Below are 18,610 nucleotides of genomic sequence, written 5' to 3'. Positions count from 1 at the left end.
ATCATCTAGTCCAACCATTGCCAATACTTCCCAGCTAAATCATATTCCTCAACACAACATCCAAGCGTTTCTTGAACACTCCCATGGTCGGTGACTCCCTGGGCAGTGCATTCCAATGCCTGACTGCCCTTTCCGAGAAGTAATACTTCCTAATGTCCAGCCTGAATCTCCCCTGTCACAGCTTAAAACCATTCCCTCTAGTTCTGTCATCGAGGGTTTCTTGTGGGTAGACACTGTTTTGGTCAGTGCTCGGACAACTCACCAAGCTGCCTATTTGATTATTTGCAAGACAAACGAGAGCGCTCTTGACAATCATTGGATGGTTTATTTGTCAATACAGCAGTTGGATTCCCGTCGTATAAAACTAAAGGTATACAAAATGGAAGTTGCAGTTGAAAAGGCAAAATCAAGTAATAAAACTAAAGTGACATAATATATAAAAAAGGATAGTGTGCGCCATGCTGTACTCTTGGGTGAAAGATAAAGAAAATAGTTATTGAAGTGTGCCTGAAAGCTGGTTTGGGTATGAAAGCTTAAGAAGTCTCACAGCTCCTAAAATGTGCTCCAAACAAGGTGCTTTCTGCATGTAGTTTGTGTCACTGGCAGCCTGCATTACCCCGACCCTGTGCCTTGTGACTGTGGTGGAGCTCGTCTCTCCCTGCCTCATGGTGAGGTGGTGGTGGGAGCCCTGTCCTGCCCTAAGCCAGGGCAACAAGTCAGCTTCAGGCTGGTGACAGGCCTCATAACTACTTAACCCAAAAGTAAGAAAACACAAGGCATGAGGGTTAGTTATTTAGAAAAGCATATCCTAGATCACAAGCAAGAACAGCAAGTGCTCAAAACTACCTTTGTTTCCTAAGAAGGACTATTTTGGTATTTCTAATTGCACCAAGCCCCCCAGAGCTACCAACCAATCTTGATGTGTTTTTACCTTACTCCTTTGTTTTTATAACAGCAACAAACAACCATCACAAGAAAGTCTTATATATAATCTAAGTCAATGTTAAGCTGAAGGTTTAAACGATGCCTGGTTTGCTTTTCAACAGAGGATTTCTCTCAGTGCTCTTAGGGAAGAAAAAGGCTTTGAAGTTGCTGACATAGGCACTCAGTCCCTCCTGGTTCTCTGCTTGTCCCGCACTTCTCTCAATAGGTTTGTATTGTTTGTATCTCCTGCAAAGAACACGTACAGTTAGGTGCAGAAAGACATTTGAACACAAAGGTCCACATTTAGCATGTGGTCAATACAAAAGAGAATCATATATTCATAACATCACTCCTTCCCCCTTCTATTAAAAGCAACAATTGACTGCCATAGTTAATTCGTTGTGGCTAAGGCCTGATTAGTGAGAAGGCTCTGTTGCTTAGAGTGCTCTGTGCTTCCTCCTCACCACTGCCTGCAAAGGCTGAGCATACTCTTAACTCAGGAGTTTCAGTGCAGTCTTAAAGTTTCATGAGAAACATCCACAAATCTGTGTTTCTTTTAAGCACTTTCTGCATGCCCAGTAGCCTTCTCCCAAAGAATCTGTCAATTATTAAATGTATGTTGATGATTCATTCTCGATCACTACTTGTAGATGTAAAGCTAAATTAAATTTCTATTTGGTAGGTTTTACTGAACATCTAAATCACATCTTGAAGTTTGAGTTTCCTTATGTGCTGTTCCCAGGCCTTCTTTTATTACTGTTTATGAGTATGAGCATCAAATGGAGTTTTCTATTAAATTCAAATATTCACACATTTTCTGATGGCTTTATGGTTTAAGCCAGGAATATCATTTTCTTGAATGTCTGCTAGAATGTTTGCGAATAACAGTAAAGAAGAAACAAAAATATAGCTGACACAAATTAAAGCTGTAGGTTGTGTGAGTTTAACTAATATTTTTGCCAGTTCCTTGAGCTGTTTTTAATCTTAGCAACTTACTTGTAAAGGACAAAAGCCCCAATGGCACCAAACACTGCCAGCAATCCAAGAAAGATGAAGACACCTTTTGTTGTCCCTGAGGATGATCCTAGAGTTCAGAAAGCAGCTTGATTAGAAGTTAGTCTTGTTTTAACAGTGAGATTGGCTTTCTCAAGAAAATACCATTTTAATCTGACTCTTCTAATGGCTGCAGTGCACTTCAAATACTGGAATGAAGTCTAAGCATTGGAAGTCAGTGACTTAGGCAGGAGGTTGTGCTTTCAGAGCCTGATCAGCTTAGTTCTGAGTGCCACCAGGCAGTGGGCTGGCTCTGCTGGCTTTGCATGTGCAATGCTCCAGAGACACGCTGTGGCTCCTCCAGCCATTGAGGGGCCCTTGCTGGCATCCCACAAGTCGGAGCTGATTTGCTCCCTGCCAATTGCAAAGGTAGGGGACTATTTACACTGAAGTATGAGATGTCTCTTTGTAAGCTGTGCTGCAGGAATAAACTGTGGTTCGAGGGGTGATAGCCACAGGGGAAGGAAAAGGGAATAAAAATAGACTTTCTTAAATGTTGCTTGTTTCAGCTCCACATGTGAAGATGGCAAAGCTTGGCTGAGAGACTGATGAACCCAGCCTAGTTCCCTTTTCTGAGAGCATAGGGATTTACGTTATTTTATTACTAAGGTTGATTGTTGGACTGGTTTGCAAAGCATACTGATAGGGCAGGTCTAAATCATAGGACTGCAGTTCATTCAGCAGCATTTTGAGCAGGTTAAGAACTGGTGTTGCATGCAGTTCCTGCAGACCTAGATACAGTCCTGCCAAACTTCAGAGGCCAAATGTTTAGGTATGCTCAAGTACCAAATGATGGGATTTCCCCCTGAAATTTGTGCAAAATCATGGCACACTGAAAATGTTTGCAAACCTTAGATGAGCTCCTACGGAGGGTGATTCATAGCAGCAACCTCTCTTACATCCTATTTCTGCAATGATTATTGTGTAAAGGCCAAGAATACAAATGAGCTTTTCCTTCTGGAGGAAACCTGGGGAGACAGTCTTGTCAGGCTAAATTTAGCTGCTGTGAATGCACTTTTGTAAAATCCTGCTTCATTTTTTTCCTGTTGGAGCTGAAATACATTTAGGTCAGGCACTGTGTCTTAGTCACCACTAACTGATTTAGGCACAGCTAATTTTACACCTAGATAGAATAAAAGCAGCCAGAATACTGTGTGTGGCAAGTGACTTCAAAGGGTCAGCTTCTTGGCTGATGCTAATTAAATACATCAGAAGAGTCACTAGGACATCTAGTGAGAGGTCAGGAGGGGAATGGGTTGAGAGCAGAGAGACAGCTTTATTGGTTAGGGTCCTTAGTGAGGCCAAGTTAATACCTGTTTCTGTCAAAGGCTGCTTGAATAATTGTGAGTGAGACACAGCGATACTCATCTGACCAAGGTAAACCCATTCTGAAAACAGCCACCTGAGGCACACTTTGTCATCGGCGAATGACTCAGGCCTTTCCAGAACCTGGCTCATCTTGTGTAGAAATAGAAACTCATTTAAGATCAATGAGCTACAAAAAGGGCACAGGGTGGCCTGCTCAGCTGTAGGCTTTGGTTCTCTTTCAAATGAACCACATCCTTCCTTACCACCTGCTTTGTATCCATGTGTGCAGTAGGATGGATGGCATGTCCTTTACTTACTTTTCTGCCCAACAGAGTAGCAAAAATAACCTACAGCTAAAGAACATTTCATATTTTGTGTTACCGAAGGGTTTGTGTAATTGCTGTACTCTGTAGATTGTGCACATAAATCGAACCAAGTTCTAACATTTAAAATTCCCACAGGGAAGCAAATGTTTTTTATCTTTCTGTGACCTCTCACACAAGATGGAACAATCTCAGCTGAGGCCTCCAGTCATGCTAAAACTCCCATGTACCTTCTTGTGTTCCCTCCTCAGCAGATACGTGACCACAGGGAGAAACTGCTCACAGACAGCCTGCTTCTGCTCTGCACAGACTCACCTCCATTTACAGAAATAAGTGCGCTGGCAAGGGCTTGGCTGGTGTCATCCCCCAAGGTGATATTTATACAGTACGTTCCAGGTTCATCAAAAGCTCTCCTTATGGTGAGTACGCATTCATCAGTGACGACCACGGGATCACATACCATGCCCTGAGACACCTGGCACGTGGGGTCAGAAACTGCTGTACAGACATCTGTAGGGAAACTGGGGTGGGAAGAGAGAATCCATTGCGTTGTTGAGTCTTGTTAGCCCCACTTACAGACACCTTGAACTGATGCCCAGATTTATACTGATGCTTGTTTCCTGATCAATGATGCTAATAGTGATTATTAAGTTGGTTTGTATATATAACCTATATTTTATGCATTAAACATTTCATGGTGATCATAGGAAAAACCTGCCACAAATCAGCTCATGAAGTCTGTTGCCTTTAATACATATAATTATGAAAAGAATACAGACTCTTATGTGTAGTATCATGTGCTGAAAAACACTAACTTAAGAGAGGTAAATTGTTTTCCAATTGTGCTGCCAAGACAATTTTTGTAGTTCTCATGCCTCTCAACTCAAATCCCCTTCCAGGAGCTAGGAATATTAGTGCAACATTTTTCTCTCCAAGAAGCTGCTTGGACACTCCCATTTACTCTAAGTGTCAAAAAATCATGGCTGAAAAGAGAGGGTTTCCTTCCAACTTCAGTAGGCTGCTTCCAATTTCACAATGAGTGCTGAAATCTTGTCTTTGCCAGGAAAATATAGAATTGCTTCTCCACAGTATCTAGTTCTCTTACTTTTAGTTCAGCCTGCCATTTGTTCTGTATCCTACAAGCCTGGCAGTAGCTTCTGTTGACATAATTTACAAATGAGACTTGCATTATCTTTAGTTCCAGTCAAGAAATAGAAACACTGCGGTGTTCCCAGCTTTTGTTCATTCAGCTGTGTCTAAGTGCAGACGGTGTTCCAGCACCTAATTATTTTTAAAGAGGGAAGGTGATTGACAATTTCATTTGCTTACTTACCTCCCTTGGCAGGTAACAACAAAGTCGACCAGTGGATTTTCAGCTTGGCTTTCTGTCATCTGGATGCTTGTCATCTGGATAATATTTACCTCAAGGATTCCCTCTGGAAGACGAAACAGATGTCAACGGTAGGACACGACGAGCTTGTGTGTACAGAACCTCAAGTGTTTGGCTGATGCTCAGGTCAGGTCTTGTTTGCCATAACCCTCTCCCTCCCTTAGTGCTCCTTTTGAAGGGTTTGAAAGCTGAGCAATGTTCCAGTACTTTCCCTATGAGAATGTGCCTTTCTGCTTCTCTTTATTTTTCTTTTATAGTTAGTTATTTCTTTCACGAAATCACTTCCACCTCCCATTAGCCACAACTTCTGTACATGCCAAGGCTAGCTCAACCTTATGTGACCCCTCCAGCCAGTGTGTTTCAGAACAGAAAAGAATGATAGAGCTTGTGTCCCCACCAGCTGTTTCAGAGCCCAAGTGCCTGGAAACCCATGTATAGCATGGGGACAACCATCAGCGGGTGTCCAGACAAAAGATCAGGGCTTGACTCAAACCAAGTTACCATAAACTTCACTACAGACCTGACCCATCAGGGCATCTAAAGAGACCAAAGTTTGCCAGTTAACTATGTGTGCATTAATCTTTTAAGCTCTGTCCAAGAGGAGGATCTTGACTGTGAGACTCACATATCTGATAAAACTGTGGCTAAATAAACATAATCTTTGCCAAATGTGTAGTCCACTATTAGCCTCATTCTGCTCCAGGTATTGACTCACATCCTTACCTACAATGGTGATACCAGCTGTGTAGTATCCATATCTGTAAATATGGCAGCCTCCATCAGGATTGTCTTCTGCCATCTCATTGGGAGCAGAAGGGTCTGAATTAGAAGATGCATCAGTCGTTACTGTTGGGTCGAGGAAAGAAAAGCAGATACACAGTTTTAGAATGAGTTCTGTGCAGAAGTATTCTGAGCATAACTATCTCGATAGTATTCATTACATATGTCATTGATTATTTTGCTTTACAGCTATGCAGTAATGCATTTATCTGTGTGGGATCATTCTGAAAGAAAACACATGTGGTAAGCTGCTCTGTAGAACCCTAAAGTGGCCTGAATAGATTCTGCCAGTCCCCTGTCTGTATAATAGAGCTTTAAAATCCCCACATCAATTATAGAATATTTCCAAATGCCAATAAAAGCTTTAAAATGCTCTCTTTAAAAGCAAGTATTTTTCCATTGTTCTACATTAGAGCTAGTAGGGAAGTAGTGAAAATTCTCTGTTTTCTTTGCTTTTTAATTCTCACTTCATATTTCATTAAAACCACATTAAAATTATGAAATTTGAAAAATACAGCCAGTTTCACAATATAACACAGGTGGTGTTATGTAATTACATAACACAGGCTGAAACTGCAGGACTTTTGCAAACTTTTAAGTCCTTTGATATGATAAAAATGCTGACCATAATGAAGATTATTCTGAAATATCATTGTGCATAAATTTATAGTGGAAAAGCTGTTCTTGGCTCAATGAAATGTGGAAATCCCACATTTTGAAATATGAGTAAATTATTTTTCTAGTTCAATCCAATCTCATTTAATTTTGGTCAGATATTAATGCAGACCAGAAAGGAACTATCTCTGAAATACTTCTTCCTCACTTACATCTTCTTCCTCACTTATACTTCTTCCTCACTTTATATCTTACCTCAGAAGATGTCTCTTGAATAGGCAAGACTACAATCACTTCATCTGGTGTTGTAGAGGATATAAAAATAGATGTATATATGCTAGTGTCTACCTGAAGACCCCTTTAAGCTGCTGTTGTGGTGATAAATGGTTTTTTAAATATGTGTAAATGATGTCTATGTGTATATTGATTCTGTTTCTAAACCAATTTGTAGATGACTTGCATAGCTTCACAGAACTTCTTTGATGATACCAGAAGCTCTAAATATATGTACTTAATAATTTAGAGTTTTAGCATAGATTCTCACTGCTGATAGATAAACTCTTACCTGCTGGGGTGGGCAGTGATGGAGTGGGTGTTACTGGCTTGCAAGGCACAGGTATAATAGCTTGAACAGTTAAATTCAGGGTGAAGTTTCCTTGCAGAGAGAAGGTGTGAGACGTAGTAGCGCCGCTTTCTACAAATAAGCCACTTCCATCTCCAAAGTTCCACTTGTAGGAGATGGCGGAATCATTAAGGTAGTAACTGGGGTCATGGATTTTCACATCAAACGTGATTGGTGAGTCTTTGATAAAAATGGAGTCTGAGATGTTGCGATCATGTTTCTGGGACATGCTCACAAGTATTGGAATTTTGTCTGCCAGGAAAAAAAAGAAAGAAAGAAAGTGAAGTGCACATGAGTGGCTCCAAACAACAAAGAGCTCCAAAGCTTCTGAACAACAAGACCCTGAATGTGAAATATTATCTTTAACATGGATTTCTAGTTAAATTCAGTTTACTGATCTTCCAAGTCAATGACAGTGGCAAACGGTTACCCAGAGAGGTATGGGAACAAGTAAGGAATCACAGACATCAGTGGAAAATTGCAATTCCTTCAGTAAATCCTTCTTCATCACATCAAGCAGAGGTGTCACAACTGAGACAGGTACAGACACTAATTGCATTATTCTAGGGAATTTGCTAGAGATTTCACATTTATATTAAAAACCTTTCTCAGGCTGGTGCGTTCTTTTCACACCAGATTATGTTTGTGGTGAATTCTTTCTTATAACTGAAACAAGTGCTCCCAGTATTTCACTGCAGTTTATTTCAGCACACTCACCTGTTACAACATAAGTGGTACTTGCTCTTGCAATGGGAACGTACGTTGAGTGCCCTCTCCTGTAAATGGATACTGCCATTATGTGTTTGCCGAGAGTGATATTTGCAGTGTTGACTGAAAAATTTGCTGAAGATCGTCCGATTGTTTGATAGTACTGACCTGAAACAGAACATGGCCTTGAAATATCTATTTTTTTGAGTCTAACTACAAGGAATTGTTTTACAGAACCTATATCTCTGTGACTCTTGGACTGCCTAGATCAAAACGTATAGTTCGGAATTGTCCTTCAGTTACCTGGCAGGTGTTTGGGGAGCACTTTTACAATGCATTTACTCCCTTTATTATTATTATTTTTTTCAAAGTTGTCAGAAAGATGTCCCAAATTTCACTGACTTTTAAGAGCATTTGCCAACGCATTTACATCTTTGCAAAGAAACTACATTCTGTGGAGTTATTAGGATTATGTAGTGGGTGGTGTTACCTCTTAGGCATTTTAAGTTTACCTTCAGTGTAGCAAAGAAGATATAATGCTTCATACCCCATAGCCCTTCATATACATTTGTTTATTTGTCTTCCATTGAGGTAGGTAAATAATATCACCTTTATGTAAAATTAGGGACAATGTTATTCATGCTGAAGTTGATGATAATACTGATTTTCTCAAGCTAAATTAGGATTCTAAGATGTAGCATGTAGGCAGTGCCAGAAATAGCCCAAGCATTGCATACTCAACAGCTGGAAATGCTGAAGATCAGCAGCTATGAATGGAACACTACTACATAGTCAATGACAGTTTTCGTCTTTTCCCCACAGTTAAGAATTGCTGTACCATCAAACTGATGTGAACATAGGCACCTCTGTGCTCTCTATAGAGTCTGAGAATCTGCAGTGGCAGTGGCTGGCCAGCAAATCATCTGACTGACCTCAGACCCTGTGTTTTCCTAGAAAGGTCTATTGAATACCACCGAGAGGAAATTAATTTTCTTCAGTGATAGTTCTGTGAAAGCAAACTTAAAGGAGATCTCCTGGTAATACACGATTTCCAAACCTAGCAGAAGATTAATAGAGCAACTGATGGCCTCTTTGAAAAGTGGGCAATGAATTCTGGGTCCACATTCAAGAGATACTAGAAACAATCAGTGAATGTAAGCTTTGCAGCAGCAACCAAATTGAGGTACATTGCAGTACTAACCAACTGTATGAAACAGATAGACAAAGTTCCTTCTCCTCCAGCCAGGATAATGAGGGAAAGGTTTTCCATCTGGGAATACATTATGGCTGTGGTTGCTTGTACAGTTTTCCCAGCCGCAGTTGTCGATCCATTCAGTCCAGTTGTAGACATACTGATCCTGGGCAGCTGGAGAATCTAAGTGTAGAAACAGGACACATTCCTGGTCAAGTGAGAATCACACAGCAAGTGAGGAAACGGGAGGCAGACACCTCAGGTTATGACAAAGTCATTGGCCTTAAACAACGGGGCACGTTGGGTTATTTTTGGGCTGACATTCAGTTTTTCCATGTGTGTGGGGCTTTGTTGTTGTTGTTTGTTTGTTTTTAATACAGGCACCAATTTTTTCTGGCTTAAAAAATGTACTGTGTCATGAGGCAGACACGATTTAAAGTTGCTTCTCCAAAAGCTGCTGACAGCTACATGGCATTGTAGTGTTTTGCTGGAGCCAGTGAAGCTTCCCCAGCATTTGGCAAGCAGAATTTAAGATTTTAAGTGGAAGCTTCAGCCATGGAAACACTGTGAAGAAATAACTTTGTTTTGTCAGAAAAGTTCTCTACAGCACCCATGAAGTGATTGATTGATTTTAAATTACTTGTTTGTCTACTTTACATATACGTATTTTTAATACTTATAGTGTGGGAATGTGAGGTTTATTCTTTCTTGGGAGTTAGTTTGTTAGGGAGTTATAGAATCCCTAACTGGAAAAACAAGTCAGTTTTATTAACCAACAGCTCTATCAGTTTTGAGGAGAACAGTGTGACTGTGTGATCAGCCGAACCTGCACTCAGACAGGGTCTGCAACATCGTGACTGAGCTGAAAAGCAGCAACAGTTTTGTTAGGAAGCCAAATTAAAGCCAATTGCAAGTATTTGGGGAAGCCAATTCTATAGCGAAGACAAGTCTCCTTAAATCAACTGGCCATTATATGTAGCAGATGCAGAATGCTAAAAGTAATGCACCAAGTGAGGAAAGAAAATGGTGTGACAGGTTAGACTGTAGTGTAGTTATCAGTTAAGAGCAACATGGCCATTGTTCATAGGGTGTTCTTCTAATGATTTCTACAATCTGCACTTCCACACCAGCAGGGAGATTGCCATGGCTTACCCGGGGTGCAGTTTCTCTGGTATATAATGTTGCCATCGTCATCTTCTTTCTGGCATTTGGGAAACTGGAGTGTCACGACAAAGGTCACATTGGATCCCACCAGTGCTGGGCTGTCAGTCACCAGTTTGGTTGTCACCTTTCCTCCTGTTAAAAATGAAAATGGTCTTTACTGCATTTATCAGAGCAGCAGCAACCTTCAACTGTGCACTATTTACATTGTAAGCACTTCCTTGGTTGCTCCTTTATATCCAAGGGGATTTGTACTCCTAAATCATTCAATGCCCCAGTTTAGAACAATAGGGATTCCCCCCAACATACCTTACTGATCTGTCATTCATTTCCTTCCTAGAGCTAAAAGAGATTTTTTACCTATGAGGTTGATATATTCCAAAAGAGAATATTTGTATTTCTCCCCCGTATTTACAACATGACTCAGCCTAGGAGACAATAAACAAGCTCTTCACAGAAGTTGTTAAACTGAAGGCCACAGCTCCCTACTGAGGTAGAAATTGAAGCTACGTGTCCTGTAGGGCAAGTTTCAAATAAAGCATTATCCCAGAGCCTTGGCCATCACTACGACATGGTGAGTATTCATGTCTGAGGCTGTGAGGTATGCGAAAGCAGTAACTGAAACTGCTCACTATTCTGCTTCTTCAGACAAGGTGCTGGTAATGGTACCATGGCAGACCATCCCTACTTTGCAGTGTTTGCAGCAGCTGTTCTGTGTTACATCTATGAAAAAGCACTGCAGCACCTGCACACACCAGTGAGGTGGGTTTTCTGTCCAGTTGTTGTCCTGGAGCTGTGTGTGTACGATTACCTTTCCAGCAGTCCTTCCACCGAGGGTCGTTGTCTTCCCAGAAGGGATAAAGCTTTTCATTCCATTTGTTTTGATCACTAGACCAGCCTTGTATCTTCTTGTGGTTCGTGACAGGAGCAGTTCTTCCATTGCTCAGCACATCTTGAAACCCTGGATAGAAAAGGAAACGTGCGGTGGGCTGGTGTCCCCTTCCCACCCTATAGAGGCACCACTCCTGTGCTGAACAGCCTTCCTGTTATGACTGTATTCTGATCCTCTTCACCAGTGGAAAGTTATACAACTTTATCGTTGCAGCTCTAGACACTTAAATCAAAAGGAATTTTGACTTGGTGATTCTTCTTCGGAGAGACGGCTGCTAGTTTGGGTAGGAGGGCTGGAGCCAAGTATAACAGAAGCTGGTGTTTGCAGGAGAGGAAAAGAAGAGCTGAATAGTAAATTCAGTGTGTTTACAGTGTAACAGCAAAAACACATTAGCTTCATGCCTATTACTTTTAAATGACTCATATTAAGTAATGTTAATAACCTCTTTCTTCTCATATTACTATAAATGAGGGACTCAGACTTTTCCCAGGCCTTCAAGGATCCCTCTCTGTTATGAAGTACTCGCATAATGCAAAGCAAAGTAAATATCCAAGTAACATGTAGGAACATGTCAAACACTGTAGGATACCATAAAAATATGTTCATAAGTAGATTCATCTGCAGAGTTCCATGAAAGCCTGGAGGCTCTGAACAACTCTGTCATCTTAATCAGGTAACTGCTGGGTGTGCCATTCTGCCCCAACATCAAGGGAGTCAGGATTTCTTCTGCTTTTCATGGCCTTATTTTAAAGTTAGCAGATACTGGATGCTTGTGAGATATATACACAGGTGCAAGAAAAGGCTGGATGATTTCAGGGAAGATGCAGGGACCTATAAGAAGGGCGGGAATGTCTCTGCATGCTGTATCAAAATCAATCGTGTTGGAGTTTGTCCTGGTTTTGGAGAAGTTGCAGAGCAGGTGTAGCCACTCTAAGCCTGGTCTTGTGACTCCTCATTCTACTGCATGGAAGAGCCAGAGGGACAGCGCCACAGAATAGGCAGGAGCTGCCTCTCTCTTGGTGTTTTATCACCCCATGAGATGGCTGCTGGCCTGGGAGGGCATCCCTTGGCCAGTCCCATCTCAGTGGTCACCCCAGAGCAAGCAGCTCTCTCCTTGGTCTCTTGAGGCTTAAGAACTGAAAGTCCAAGGAAAAGAGCAGAGTCTACAGATGTTATGAGACATATTCTCCTATACATTTTTGCCCTACAGGAACTCCTTGCAATCTTACTTAAATATCTTGAATCAAGACATCCCTGAAGATTCCAGATATTTAGATGTGAGCAAAGCAGAACATCATGACCTGTATTTCCTCATGGCTTGTATCACATGCTCTACTATGTTCAGTCTTTGTCAGAGTTGGGCAATATTGTCCTTCAGGAAAACAAGAGCAGATTAGAAACTATAAAAGCCATAAAAATTAAACAAAAGCTTTTTGTGCTTAATCACATGTTATGTCAAGAAATTAATGTCATCTTATTTGACAGTGAGTGATTATGATTTTTTCCCCCCACTCCCCCCCATTCTCTTTGATTTTATCTAAAAATTATATGATGAATAAAAATGTTTTGATTTTGTCCAATCAAAACATTTCAGTCATTTCTTTCCCAAACATTCAGTTCATCAAAATGAGCTGGAACAGTTCTAATTTAGTAAATGCTTTTAATTTTGAATAGCCATTTTTGAATTCAGAAGTCATTTTCCTGTCCAGCTTTAGTAATAACTGTGGTCACTGCTTCTAAATCACGAGCTCCTGAGGCATTTCTGTGCCTCCCCGTTGTGCTTTGTTTATTTCAATCAAATATGAAACATTTCACAAGCTTCAGGACAAGACAAAGACATTCTTAAGATGAGAAAATACTTCAGCACTAGTGCAGCTAACTCATGGAACTGAAGATTTTCCATTGCTGAACTTAAAGGAATGGAAAGCTTTAATGTATTTCTTCTGTAACAATGAAAAACACTCAAGCGCAGATGTTGGTCGTAACACGGAATTAGAGCAGTTTAGTTCAAAATAGATGGGATAATAACACAATCTAAGGAAGTGATTGCTGCAATAGTTTTGGTGAGGTTGTCATAAGGAAAAAGATCACACTCTGATGGATGTTCTTTCTCATTCTGGTTCTCATTTTGGTGAAAGATACAGAAAAGGCAACTTCAGCATTTCCTGTGCTAGTGTGCTAGCCATGGAAGAGAGAAAATCAGCTTTAGAACAGCAATAAAAGGATGGTGTAGGTAAAGAGCAGAATATAAGAAGGTTGATGTTATGGCCAAGCTAAGGAGAGTCTGAAGGGTGAATGGATGGTATAGGTACAAAAGCAGCATTTAGGGGAGATAAAGTGATGGCACAAAATATTTGTTGGCTTTTCATGCAGAACAGAAGAGCCTAAGAGTCTTCTGTGCTACAAACTTCACGATGATGGAGAATCTCTCTCAAAGTGAAGAAAAAATAGAGAAAATCAACAAATAAAAAAGCTGTCTGGATCAGGTGGCTCAAAAGGTGTGGAAGCTGTTCAAGGGTGAAATAAATGAGCTGTTAACCGTAGCGTGTAACATCTTGCTCAAAGCTGCTTCAGTGGCCGTGAAACAAAGGTTGGCAACTGTGCTGACAGTTTTTAAAACATTTCCAGGGAAGATTTAGAGGATTATAAAAGGCGTGATGCTCAAATTGGACAAGCTGGTAGAAACAGCAGCGGAGAACAGAGTTGTCAGAAACAGTGGATTAATATGATGTGCCGTAAAGGAGCGCATTCCTCACAGATACATTCAAGTTGTGCCAAGGGAGCTGGAGAGCAGGTGAACAAGGCTTACTGGGTTGTTACAGAACTGCTTGTGCAGAACAAGAGCCTCTAATCTACTATTGCAGCTAGAAAATGAGATCTTGTATCTTTACAGTTTTGAATGTGGTGCCCTCGAATAGTTGGAAAAAAAAATAGGAGAAGGTTAAAGAGTAAAGATGAAAACATTGTTACAGCATTGTATAATTCCCCACGTGCTCATGTCTTGAATACTGCATGCTGCTCTGTTCTCTGCAGCACGAGCAGGGTATCGGAGAACTGAAAAATACAGAGAAAGGTGCCAAAGGGATGGAATTGTTTCCAGATGAGGAACAACCAAATAGCCCAGAGAGTGTGTGACAGGAGAATAGAAAAACAGAATCATGAGCAGCACGGAGGAAGAAGCATTTTTTCACTGTTTCTGAAAGTTCAGAGTTAAGCTGAATAAATGAAACCAGCAGCTGATAGGTTCTAAACACAAAATACAGTTCTTTCTTCATATTAGGCACAGTTAAGCTGTGACATTTCTTGCTCAGTCAGAATTTACATAGGTTACTACAAAAACTGGAGTGCACAAAGTGATGGAGGAGAAGTCCTGTTAAGTACAATGGTTCTTTGTCTGACTGAGGAAGTTCTGATGCTGTACATCATCAGAGTCTGGGAAAGTACCCACAGTAAAGACAGGTACAAGGCTCAGCCTGACCTCAGTTACTAAGACCTTCGGTTTCCCTTTTGCAGATTCTGGAACTTGACCCCCAATTCCCATTTTGGGTTGTTAGTGCTGAGCTCAGTGAGTCAGTAATACTGGAAGTCAAGCTGGGAATCTGGGAAGAAGCCAGGGACCAAGCCTGACCACCAAGGCCAGAGGGTCTAATTCCTGGACTCCTCACATCCTGAAGCTCTGTGAGCCTCTCCCAGCCAAGCAATCTACAAGAAATCCATCCTGCCCCCTCCTTTCTGGCTATACTTGAGCCAGAGAAATATGGTTAGAAATCTGAAAGGATGAACCAAGGCTTAGTTCTGTATCTGCGGAGCACAGCAAACATCTCTTGGCATTTTTCTGCAGCTTGGTACTACCACTACACATCAGGGATCAAATAGGTTTTACAGCACCATCTCAGGACAGAAGGGAGGAAAGGGGTGAGGGAGGCACTCACGCATGGCAGCAGCACACAGGACGGCTTCGGCCAGGAGCAGGAGCGCGAGGTGGCGGTGAGCCTGGCTCATGGTGCCAGGCTGTGCGATGGGCGCTGTGCACGGCGGGGCAGCAACTCCTTCAGCCTCCACTGAGAAGTGAGAGTGAAGTTTCTCCACTGCTCGGCTCTCCGATTAAATGAAGGGCCCCAGGACTCATCATGTGATGGAATTAAGCAGGGATGCATGATTTTGTCTTCAGCTCCTTTCAGCTCATGTGCTTATGACTCACTCCCTTTGCTTTCAGCATTCCCTGGGATCTCTGTGAGACCTGTTTAGAGCCACACCATTTACCTTGCAGGCATTTTTATATTGGTTCTGCGCTCTGATCAATTTTTATACCTAATTTGTTTTTAAATTAGGACCATTTACTTCCAGAAATCCAAATTAACTCTCGCCCAAGCCTGATTTGCTAGTGTTACTGCAACAGCTCATTGCATTTGATGAACCAGTCTCTACTTTTAACATGTTTCTCTTCCCACACGCTGAGCAACAACCATAAATGAAATGAAAACTGGCTGATTCTAGCACTTCCCCGGACTTGGCTCTTGATCAGAGTTGATCCTGAAGGCAAACATTATTTAAATATTCTTTTAGTGGGTACATGCATGTACCTTACTATCACAGTTGTGTGATACGACACCTAGAGGTATGATCACTGACTGGGTTGTGATAGCCAGTCAATATCTGGGTCACGAGTTGATCTACACAATAGCAAGCACTTCAGTGTATTGTGTGGTGTATAGAGATGAAACACAAATAGATTTTACTGCCCAGTCTCGTAATGAAACATACGGACCTTAAGAGTGGTCTCAGCGATCCCAAGGTAGAGCACTGTCAGGGGAGACACTGATTAACTAGAAATCAACAAGTTGAGCAACAGTAAACTACTTTTTATTTGGGTAGGGCAGGTGGAAGTCTGTAAGCCAAGGCACTGTAAACAGAATGAAGAGCTTGCTCAATGAGAGGGAAATTTACAGCTATGATAGTTTATTATTTTTAATTTGTTCTTGGTATCTTTCATTTTTTCTCACATTTTCTCTGCACCCCTCAGCCCTCTACCTCACCATGTTCAGGGGGCTTTCAGAAGCAGTAAGATGTGGCCTTTGTGTGAGAAGCAGAACACAGGGAGAGGAGAGCTGGATGCCCTTCTTTTTTCTTGCCTTCCCAATAGCACCAAGAGAAGGATCCCAGGTTGTGTGAACAGCAAAGTGCATCTTGCATTTGCAGGTTCCATGCTTCAGCAGCCTCCTGTCTGCCAGGGAAAGGGGTGAAGGCAATAGCCTGAGGGATGCAAGGCCTGTTGGGACTAAGCCCTCATTATCTGGCAGAAAGGAGAGAAGCATAAATCAAAGTTAGAACTGTGTCTGACTATGCAAAAAAAATCATATGACGGCAGCGTCCTCATGTGATTGTTGCTTTCTTGTTGTTATTAAATCAACTCCATTCCCAGTTGAAATGTTAGGGTTTGAAGCCATTCATGATTATTTTTGTAAACCATGTAGAACATTAGCTTTAATTGCACTCCTTTGTTTCCAGGTTGTTGATTCTTGAAGTGAAATGTGACCTTCAAAGACCGTGCTTTAGCATGGATGGCCTGATCCAAAGCCTGATGGAGAGAAAGGAGGTTTGAGTGCTGCTTCTCAATGGGGTTTTTGAGAACCCTTGGGGGAAAAACTGCTGACAACAAATGCCTAGTAATTAAAACCAAAAATTTATCAGCCTAAAAATAATAAATTTGGCTAAGACAGAGATTTTTTGCCATGTTATTTGATACATGAAAATGTTACATAAATATTGAGTGACACTCTCAATAAGAGCCAGCTGGTGAAAATTACTGAACACGTTGTAAATAGGCTTTGGGGGCACTGAGGATCGGGTGTGTGGTTAGAGGAATCCAAAACCACCAGGGCTGGTGGTTCATCGCTAAATGGTGGCTGTGCCATGAGGATCTGGTCCTTCACATTCTCCTTCCTCAGCTTTTGGACCTTAGACTAAACATTCCTGAAGGGCTGACACAGAAAACTTTTGGATCCATTTATGCTGTGGCTGTAGCCAAATCATTAGCAAGAAAAGAGGAGGAAGCCATATAAGAAAGAACTAGGAAGGACAGTGTCACAGCCTCAGCTGACTTCACCATTTACATGATACAATACTGAAGACTTGCTTGAAGTAGGTTGATCATCACTGGATCTCAAAGTAACTTCGTAGAATTTACATTATTATTCTTGGACTCTTGAGAAGCAGCTTCACATTTAAAATAGCTGAACTGAATTGTGTATCTGTAAAAGCAGAAATATTTTAAATATATCATAAAGATTCTTCCAGCAAAGAAACGCATTCAGAGAGGTTTGGGGCTTAATCTTACAAAGAAGTGGGTGGGTACTTCACAGCTTTAGTTCCTCAGTTATTAAAACCTGTCCAAGAGATACAGATCTCTGTTACCTGAAGGCTTGTCAGATGACAGGGTGTGATCAAATCATGTGTACCTACATGTCTAGATTGTGACAGAGCTGGCATGTTCTCATGCTATCACACTTCCATCTCAACACAAGTACAAGAATTGTTAAACACTTCTCACAGGAACTTAAAGAAAAAAAAAAGGGTGGGGGGAGAGGGGGGAATGATTAGAAGAATGACCTTGATCTTTGGCCAAGCCAGCACTCAAAAATGGGATGATCTGGTTGTAGTTAACCAGGTACGTGCAGGTATAAACTGTCTGCTGTTCCCTGGAGCCTCTTGAGGGAATTCTGTGTAAGACTATGCGAGTTCCCTTTCTGGGAGGAAATCATCTATGTCTCAAGGGACAGTGGCCCATCAGCCGAGAAAACTGAGCATGGAAATAAAACTCTGTTGGCAGTCTGCAGTCCTTCTTGTTTTAGAGAAATAAAACTGAAAAGAGAGGAAAAAAGAGCCCTACAAAAGCCCTTAATCAGTTTTAATCAGTTTATTGTGCCATCACAGAATGGCCCAGGTTGGAAGGGACCTCAAGGATCCCTGCATGTGGATGTGGCTTCATGCTGATGGGAGCTAATTCCTGTGAATGACCAGCAGCTGCAGTTGAAGCACAGTAACAATTGCTGACCCTTTAGATATCACATCCTTTCTTCTTAAGGTGCATAAATGGAGCAGGTGAGCCTCATTCAGTGTCTGTAGGCAGGTTTTTAAAGGAAGGTGCTAATGCAAGGAGGAATTGCTGTTATCTGGTAATCCTGGTTCCAGTCTCTAGCTGATGTCCTCAAGGCCCCCTGTGATCTGTTGCTTGCCTGATGTGCGCCTCAGCTGAGCCTTGTGTGGAGCTGTAGAGCTGTCACTGTTTGTTATGGTATGGACATTGCTTTTTCTATACTACTTTTCTCATACTGGTTTAATGAACTGTTAGTTACACGGTTTATACTTCATGTCTCATCAAGGTGCAGTCCTCTGCCAGTTGTGAGGCAGATAATTGCTGTGAAAGTGCATGATTATGTCTGTGATACCAATGTTTTACAATGTGTTATAATGAAATCCATTCAGATCTCTCTGCTGTTCATGGGGACTGTAAGAGGAAGATCCTGGGTCCATCAGCTCAGGACAGAGCAGCCAAATTATTGCTGAAAAGCTGTTTTTCCTAAAGGCTCTTACAACCTGCCTGGGAGAACAGGAGGGTGTTTCGTTCCATTTCTTATCAGGT

The 18,610-nt window shown here is 41.5% G+C and overlaps 1 protein-coding gene and 1 long non-coding RNA gene across 2 annotated transcripts; one reads left to right on the top strand and one right to left on the bottom strand.

The window, feature by feature from the left end:
• Positions 1–313: 313 nt before the first annotated feature.
• GPNMB (glycoprotein nmb) lies at positions 314–15,051 on the bottom strand. Its single transcript, NM_001323193.1, is given in 11 exon segments — positions 314–1,170; positions 1,921–2,008; positions 3,924–4,129; positions 4,942–5,044; positions 5,722–5,844; positions 6,959–7,267; positions 7,733–7,891; positions 8,925–9,098; positions 10,068–10,211; positions 10,888–11,037; positions 14,901–15,051. Coding segments are annotated over 11 exon segments (1,680 nt in total). The 5' UTR covers positions 14,971–15,051; the 3' UTR covers positions 314–1,016.
• LOC107309212 lies at positions 4,960–16,805 on the top strand. Its single transcript, XR_001553117.2, has 4 exons — positions 4,960–5,069; positions 5,968–6,021; positions 7,275–7,555; positions 16,477–16,805. It is a non-coding gene; the product is annotated as an uncharacterized LOC107309212 (long non-coding RNA).
• Positions 16,806–18,610: the final 1,805 nt, after the last annotated feature.

The sequence above is a fragment of the Coturnix japonica genome, chromosome 2 (genome assembly GCF_001577835.2).
Source record: "Coturnix japonica isolate 7356 chromosome 2, Coturnix japonica 2.1, whole genome shotgun sequence".
NCBI lineage: Eukaryota > Metazoa > Chordata > Aves > Galliformes > Phasianidae > Coturnix > Coturnix japonica.
This window is presented reverse-complemented; position numbering and strand designations above follow the sequence as displayed.